The sequence below is a fragment of the Dendropsophus ebraccatus genome, chromosome 1 (assembly GCF_027789765.1).
Source record: "Dendropsophus ebraccatus isolate aDenEbr1 chromosome 1, aDenEbr1.pat, whole genome shotgun sequence".
Classification (NCBI taxonomy): domain Eukaryota; kingdom Metazoa; phylum Chordata; class Amphibia; order Anura; family Hylidae; genus Dendropsophus; species Dendropsophus ebraccatus.
In genome coordinates, this window is record NC_091454.1 from 22,711,692 (window position 1) to 22,719,741 (window position 8,050).

General features: G+C 48.9%; 1 protein-coding gene across 1 annotated transcript in view; it reads right to left on the reverse strand.

Moving 5' to 3' along the window:
• Positions 1-3,613, reverse strand: part of GALNT10 (polypeptide N-acetylgalactosaminyltransferase 10) — a 127,623-nt gene extending 124,010 nt beyond the window's left edge. The window contains exon 1 of the mRNA XM_069969050.1: positions 3,336-3,613. Coding sequence (XP_069825151.1) covers positions 3,336-3,485 — 150 coding nt within the window. The 5' untranslated portion in view covers positions 3,486-3,613. The remainder of the gene's footprint in view (positions 1-3,335) is intronic.
• Between the last annotated feature and the right edge of the window lie 4,437 nt (positions 3,614-8,050).

The window sequence follows — 8,050 nt, forward strand, 5'->3', positions numbered from 1 at the left end:
CACTGTCAACTTTACCGGACACTGAAATAGCACACACCGTCACCTCTACTGGACGCTGACACACCGCACACCTTCACCTCTACCGGACACTGAAATAGCACACACTGTCACCGCTACTGGACACTGACACACCGCCACCTCTACCAAACACTAACATACCGGACAACGTCACCTCTACCGGCCATTTGACATACCGTCACCTCGCCACCTCTACCGGACACTGATATAACACAACGTCCCCTCTACCAGACACTAATATCCCATCACCCCTTCCGGACACTGACATAACACAACGTCACCTCTGCCGAACACTGACATACCAAACACTGTCGCTTCTACCGGACACTGACATACCATACACCATCACCTCTGCCAGACACTGACATACCATACACCGTCACCTCTACCGGACACTGACATACCATACACCGCCACCTCTACCAGACACTGACATACCATACACCGTCACCTCTGCCAGACACTGACATACCATACACCGTCACCTCTACCAGACACTGACATGCCATACACAGTCACCTCTGCCATACACAGTCACCTCTGCCATACACAGTCACCTCTGCCATACACAGTCACCTCTGCCATACACAGTCACCTCTGCCATACACAGTCACCTCTGCCATACACAGTCACCTCTGCCATACACATATACCAAACAAGACAGAAAGACAAAGAATGGCGCACCCGCAATATAATAATGAATAAATCTAATATCTTTATTTTCAACACATAAACAAAACAGCAAATGGACATACACTTAAAAACACCTAAAAACCCAATCCGGGTAAACCATCACAGGGAATACTCGTGATAATATAAGTTTCCCTCTAGCCGCAGCCCCAGTGGCAAATAAATATCAGGCCCTGTATCCTGTCTAAACAATAGAATCGGAGACCCTGACTATTCAAAGTGCATATATCCTAAAGTGCACGTGCTCACAAAGATAACATGAACTAATTCATAAACAAATAAACAATCATATATGGAATATCAAATACTGAAAATCATGAAAATCCCCCCCCCCACAAAGAAAGTGACCAAGTGCATAAACTATCCTATCATTACAAAAAGTCAGGGTCAAAGCCATACAGAATAATCACATATCACCCAGGGCTCTGAGATGGGGCTCCGGTCTGTAACCCTACGCGTATCGTCACCTCACGTGACTTCGTCAGGGGTCAGGGGTCAGGGGTCTGCCATACACAGTCACCTCTGCCATACACAGTCACCTCTGCCATACACAGTCACCTCTGCCATACACAGTCACCTCTGCCATACACAGTCACCTCTGCCATACACAGTCACCTCTGCCGGACACTGACATACCATACACCGTCACCTCTACCGGACACTGACATACCATACACCGTCACCTCTACCAGACACTGACATACCATACACCGTCACCTCTACCAGACACTGACATACCATACACCGTCACCTCTACCAGACACTGACATACCATACACAGTCACCTCTGCCATACACAGTCACCTCTGCCATACACAGTCACCTCTGCCATACACAGTCACCTCTGCCATACACAGTCACCTCTGCCATACACAGTCACCTCTGCCATACACAGTCACCTCTGCCATACACAGTCACCTCTGCCAGACACTGACATACCATACACTGCCACCTCTACCGGACACTGACATACCATACACCGCCACCTCTACCGGACACTGACATAGTGTCTCCTCCACCCTACACTGACATCGGACACATCACCTCACCTTTACTGGACACTAACATATTGGACACATCACCTCTACCGGACACTGACACACCGTCACCTCTACCGGACACTGACACACCGTCACCTCTACCGGACACTGACACACCGTCACCTCTACCGGACACTGACATCCTGGACAACGTCACCTCTACCAGACACTGACACACCGTCACCTCTACCGGACACTGACATACCGGACAACGTCACCTCTACCGGACACTGACATACCGGACAACGTCACCTCTACCGGACACTGACATACCGGACAACGTCACCTCTACCGGACACTGACACACCGGACAACGTCACCTCTACCGGACACTGACACACCGGACAACGTCACCTCTACCGGACACTGACACACCGTCACCTCTACCGGACACTGACACACCGTCACCTCTACCGGACACTGACATACCGGACAACGTCACCTCTACCGGACACTGACATACCGGACAACGTCACCTCTACCGGACACTGACACACCGGACAACGTCACCTCTACCGGACACTGACACACCGTCACCTCTACCGGACACTGACACACAGTCACCTCTACCGGACACTGACATACCGGACAACGTCACCTCTACCGGACACTGACATACCGGACAACGTCACCTCTACCGGACACTGACACAGCGGACAACGTCACCTCTACCAGACACTGACATACCGGACAACGTCACCTCTACCGGACACTGACATACCGGACAACGTCACCTCTACCGGACACTGACATACCGGACAACGTCACCTCTACCGGACACTGACATACCGGACAACGTCACCTCTACCGGACACTGACATACCGGACAACGTCACCTCTACCGGACACTGACATACCGGACAACGTCACCTCTACCGGACACTGACATACCGGACAACGTCACCTCTACCGGACACTGACACACCGGACAACGTCACCTCTACCGGACACTGACACACCGTCACCTCTACCGGACACTGACACACCGTCACCTCTACCGGACACTGACATACCGGACAACGTCACCTCTACCGGACACTGACACAGCGGACAACGTCACCTCTACCAGACACTGACATACCGGACAACGTCACCTCTACCAGACACTGACATACCGGACAACGTCACCTCTACCGGACACTGACATACCATACACCGACACCTCTACCGGACACTGACATACCGGACAACGTCACCTCTACCGGACACTGACATACCATACACCGACACCTCTACCGGACACTGACACACCATACACCGTCACCTCTACCGGACACTGACATACCATACACCGTCACCTCTACCGGACACTGACACACCGTCACCTCTACCAAATGGCGACAAGGATGAAACAGCTGAAGGTCCGGTGATGGGACGTCTCCGGTCACTTGTGGAATTCTCTGCACAGTTTGGAATTATTTAGTAAGTGTCACTCATTGTTCCTTCCATTAACCCCACATTGTCCAGGGTGAGTGCCCCCAGCACCGGGTGAGTGTCAGCTCTGCAGCACATACAGCAGCTCTCAGCAGGACGCGCACACTCCGCGCACGGGACGCCGGCAGGGAAGTTACCGCACAGGACACTTACCTGGCCGCCGCCGCCGTCCCCGTTGCTGCCCCCCGCGCCCTCCAGCTGCCGCTCCCGGTACAGGGACCACAGACCCACGTTGGGCAGGAAGAGCAGGGCGGCCAGCCCCAGCCCCACCGCCTGCAGAAGCCGCTTCTGTTTCCGCCGCATGGGAAGAAGCCCACGCCCTGCCGCCAAACTCCGCACCGACAGCTCCGGACACCGAGCCAGCCACAGCCGGGCAGCGCTGCCTGCACTCAGCCTCCGCCGCCGCTGCCGGGAGAGGGGGCGGGGACACGCTGCGCACTCCCGCTACCTCTCAGCAAGCGCGCCGGAGGCTGACCGCGGTGTGTGCGTGTAGGTGCAGGAGCCGGCCGCCAGAGGGCGCTGCGGAGCTCGGCCAGTGCGGCAACCTGTGGCTCCTACTGCTGCTGCGGGACTACAGCGCCCAGCAATAAGGAGCTGCGACAAACCTGCCTTATATTGTACTCTCCTATCATCCTTATCATCTTCCCACATGTATATCACGCTACATTGCTTTATAGTTCAATCACTACTGTTAAAATCTCTGCTTGCTGTCAGTGAATGGAACATTCTTTAAAGATCCCCCTCATTATATTTAAAGGGGCGATATCCTGTAGAGATGTGTGAGAAGTTTTGATCGGTCAGGGTCTCGGTGTTCAGAGAAGTGTAATCTTAGCGGACTCGTCCAGCTCTGTGCCATGTGCATCTGCCCCATAGTAATACCCCCCCCCCCCCATGCTGTCCCCACAGTAATAATCCCTCCTGTGCTGCACCCCATAGTAATAATCCCCCCGTGCTCTCCCCATAGTAATAATCCCCCTGTGCTCTGCCCCATAGTAATAATCCCCCCCGTATTCTCCCCATAGTAATAACCCCCCATGCTGTCCCCATAGTAATAATCCCCCGTGCTGTCCCCAAAGTAATAATCCCCCTGTGCTGTCCCCATAGTAATAATCCCCCGTGCTGTCCCCACAGTAATAATCCCCCTGTGCTCTGCCCCATAGTAATAATCCCCTGTGCTGTCCCCATAGTAATAATCCCCCTGTGCTCTGCCCCATAGTAATAATCCCCTGTGCTGTCCCCATAGTAATAATCCCCCTGTGCTCTGCCCCATAGTAATAATCCCCCCCGTATTCTCCCCATAGTAATAACCCCCCATGCTGTCCCCACAGTAATAATCCCCCTGTGCTGTCCCCATAGTAATAATCCCGCGTGCTGTCCCCACAGTAATAATCCCCCTGTGCTGTCCCCATAGTAATAATCCCCCGTGCTGTCCCCACAGTAATAATCCCCCTGTGCTCTGCCCCATAGTAATAACCCCCCGTGCTGTCCCCATAGTAATAATCCCCCCTGTGCTCTGCCCCATAGTAATAATCTCCCTGTGCTCTGCCCCATAGTAATAACCCCCCTGTGCTCTGCCCCATAGTAATAACCCCCCTGTGCTGTCCACATAGTAATAATCCCCCTGTGCTCTGCCCCATAGTAATAACCCCCCTGTGCTGTCCCCACAGTAATAATCCCCCTGTGCTGTCCCCATAGTAATAACCCCCCTGTTCTGTCCCCACAGTTACAATCCCCCCTGTGCTGTCCCCATAGTAATAATCCATCCTGTGCTCTCCCCATAGTAATAACCCCCATGCTGTCCCCATAGTAATATTCCCCCCTGTGCTGTCCCCATAGTAATAATCCCCCTGTGCTCTGCCCCATAGTAATAATCCCCCTGTGCTCTGCCCCATAGTAATAATCTCCCCATGCTCTGCCCCATAGTAATAATTCCTCCTGTGCTCTGACATGGACAGAGTTTGTAGCAGAGAGCACTGTGTCAGACTGAAAAGAATACACCACTTCCTGCAGGACATACAGCAGCTGCTAATTATGGGAAAATTTTAGATTTTTAAATAGAAGTAAATTACAAATCTATATAACTTTCTGATACCAGTGGTTCTGAATGAAAAAGATTTTCGCTGGATAACTCCCTTTAACAACAAAATATAGACAAGTGTTCCTCAATCTGTGCAAAACTACAACTCCCATCATGCACCAGGCACCGATTTGAAGATCAACTGTTCTTCTTTTAATGATTCCAATGAAAAACTTGTTCCATTTTGCTTGATCTAACAGAGTAAATGAATATTTTATGGGCGGACAAACCCTTTAAGGCTCTCAGGGAGCGACGCTGCCACTAGTTATATCCCCCTTCCCATGGAGAGAGGACTTGTGTTCTGCGCATCATGAAGCGCAGCTCCGGAGCACAAGACGCGGCCGCCCTTCCTGCCATATTTTTATTAGTTGCCGGTAATTATACGTCGGCCATTAAACTGTCTACACTAAACTGTTCCTTTGTTCCTCTCCTGTCTCCTGCGCCTGATCCGTAAAACCTCTATCTTGTAATCTCGGCTTCTGCGCATATTGATATATTGATGTCTTTCCTTCCCCAACATAATCGTTTGACTCGAGTAAATTGGTTCATAGAAATGGGACCTGTCAATCCCACAATTAACCGAGCTAAGAATAGAAGAACATTAGCTCATGGTTCCTTTCTTCAATGTTATCATCGAGGAAGAGGGGGCGATCGCTCATATAGAGGCAGAAGCCATCGCTGGGGTCCGAACACACATTTATTTTTATTTTATTTTTTAAATTGGTCTAACCCCTTGGCGGATCTGCCTTGGGGATATATGGGGCCATGAAAGCCCCTAGATCAGAGATAGGGAACCTTGGCTCTCCAGCTGTTGCAAAACTACAACTCCCATCATGCCTGGACAGCCAAAGCTTTAGCTTTGGCTGTCCAGGCATGATGGGAGTTGTAGTTTTGCAACAGCTGGAGAGCCAAGGTTCCCTACCCCTGCCTAAATTTCTGGTCCTGGTCATCTCTGGCTGCTAAATGTTTTGATTAATTTAATTCCATGGGTTAAAAAGCAATCAAAAAGGTTGTATGTCGTCCAATATGGTATCAATACTCTTTAGGGTGTTGTTTAAATGGGTACCGAAAAACATATCAAATCAACTGGTGTCAGAAAGTTATAGAGATTTGTAATTTACTTCTATTTAAAAATCTCAAGTCTTCCCATTCTTATTAGCTGCTGTATGTCCTGCAGGAAGTGATGTTTTCTTTCCAGTCTGACACAGTGACTATCCAGTCTATTTCCTACTGCTCTGGACAGTTCCTGACATAAACAGAGGTGGCAGCAGAGAGCACTGTGTAAGACTGGAAAGATTACACCACTTCCTGCAGGACATACAGCAGCTGATAAGTACTGGAAGACTTTTACGGGAAGATTTTTAAATAGAAGTAAGGGCCCTATTCCATTATTGTTCGCATAATCGTTAACGATAAACGATCCAAACAACCGCTATTACGAAAGACCTGAAATCATTCACTCAGTTACATGAAAAGATAATCGTTACTTATGATCGTTCTTGCGGTCGTCTTGTCGTCGCTATTGCGTTCGTCACTACTGCAAACAACGACCGAACGACTTCTTATTCATTGTGAACGATTTGCGAACGAGCAACGATAAAAATAGGTCCAGGTCTTATCAAACGATCAATGATTTCTCGTTCGGTCGTTAGTCGTTAACTGCTATTCAACCGAACGATTATGGTTTAGATTTGAACGATTTAACGATAATCTGAACGATAATTATCCGGTGGAATAGGGCCCTTAATAACAAATCTATACATGTTTCTGGCAACAGTTGATTGAAAGATTTTTTTTTTTTTTTGCTCACCTGTTTTTCACCATTTAAAGGGGTTATCCAGCGCTACAAAAACATGGCCACTTTTTCCCTCTCTTGTCTCCAGATTGGGTGGGGTTTCAAACTCAGTTCCATTGAAGTAAATGGAGCTTAATTGCAAACCACCCCTGAACTGGAGAGAAGAGGGGGAAAAGTGGCCATGTTTTTGTAGCGCTGGATAACCCCTTTAACACTCTGCTATAAGCCTTCATTGCAGGAGGCTATGAGAGTACTTCTGAAAGTAGATCTTGTAGATCTAGTGAACAACGCATATGCTAAACACAATGGAGAGAAGAGGAGAAAACCAGTGTGGTTAACCACAAGTGATGCGATAAATAATAAAAAACAAGTATTCAGGCTACTGAAACAAGAAGGCACTGAGGAGGCATTAAAAAAAAACCAGAAGGAATGATAGCTTCAAAAAAAATCCCTAAATATTCTTCATCTACGCAAATAATAGGAAACATCAAACTGAGTATGTTGACCCCCACAAAAATAATCTGGGTGTAATGGCAGAGGAGGATGAGGAAAAGGCCAATTTACTAAATACCTTCATCTCTGCTGTATTTACACAGGGAAATCCTATGACAGATGACATGAGTAGGGATAATGTAAGCCCTCTATTAAATCTCATCTGCCTAACCCAACAGGTTATACAGGAATTAAGTACTGCGCACGTAGCATAGTCAGGGACAAGCAAACTGGTCTGGGCGGGCAACACTGGTTCATACATAGGAGCAGCAATGGGATACAAATGGAACAGGCAGGAAATGGAGTCAATGAAACAAACCGGGATGAAAACATTAGTGGAGAACGTCTAGACTTTGAACACTAGGAACCTACAGGGTAGGGGCAGGATGGGGTTTGGCTTTGGTCCGAAACTCTGAAGATCCTATTACATGAGACAAATATTGGCCGTTATGGACGATAATCGTCTCATGTAATAGAAGACAACGATCAGCTGACATGAACAAT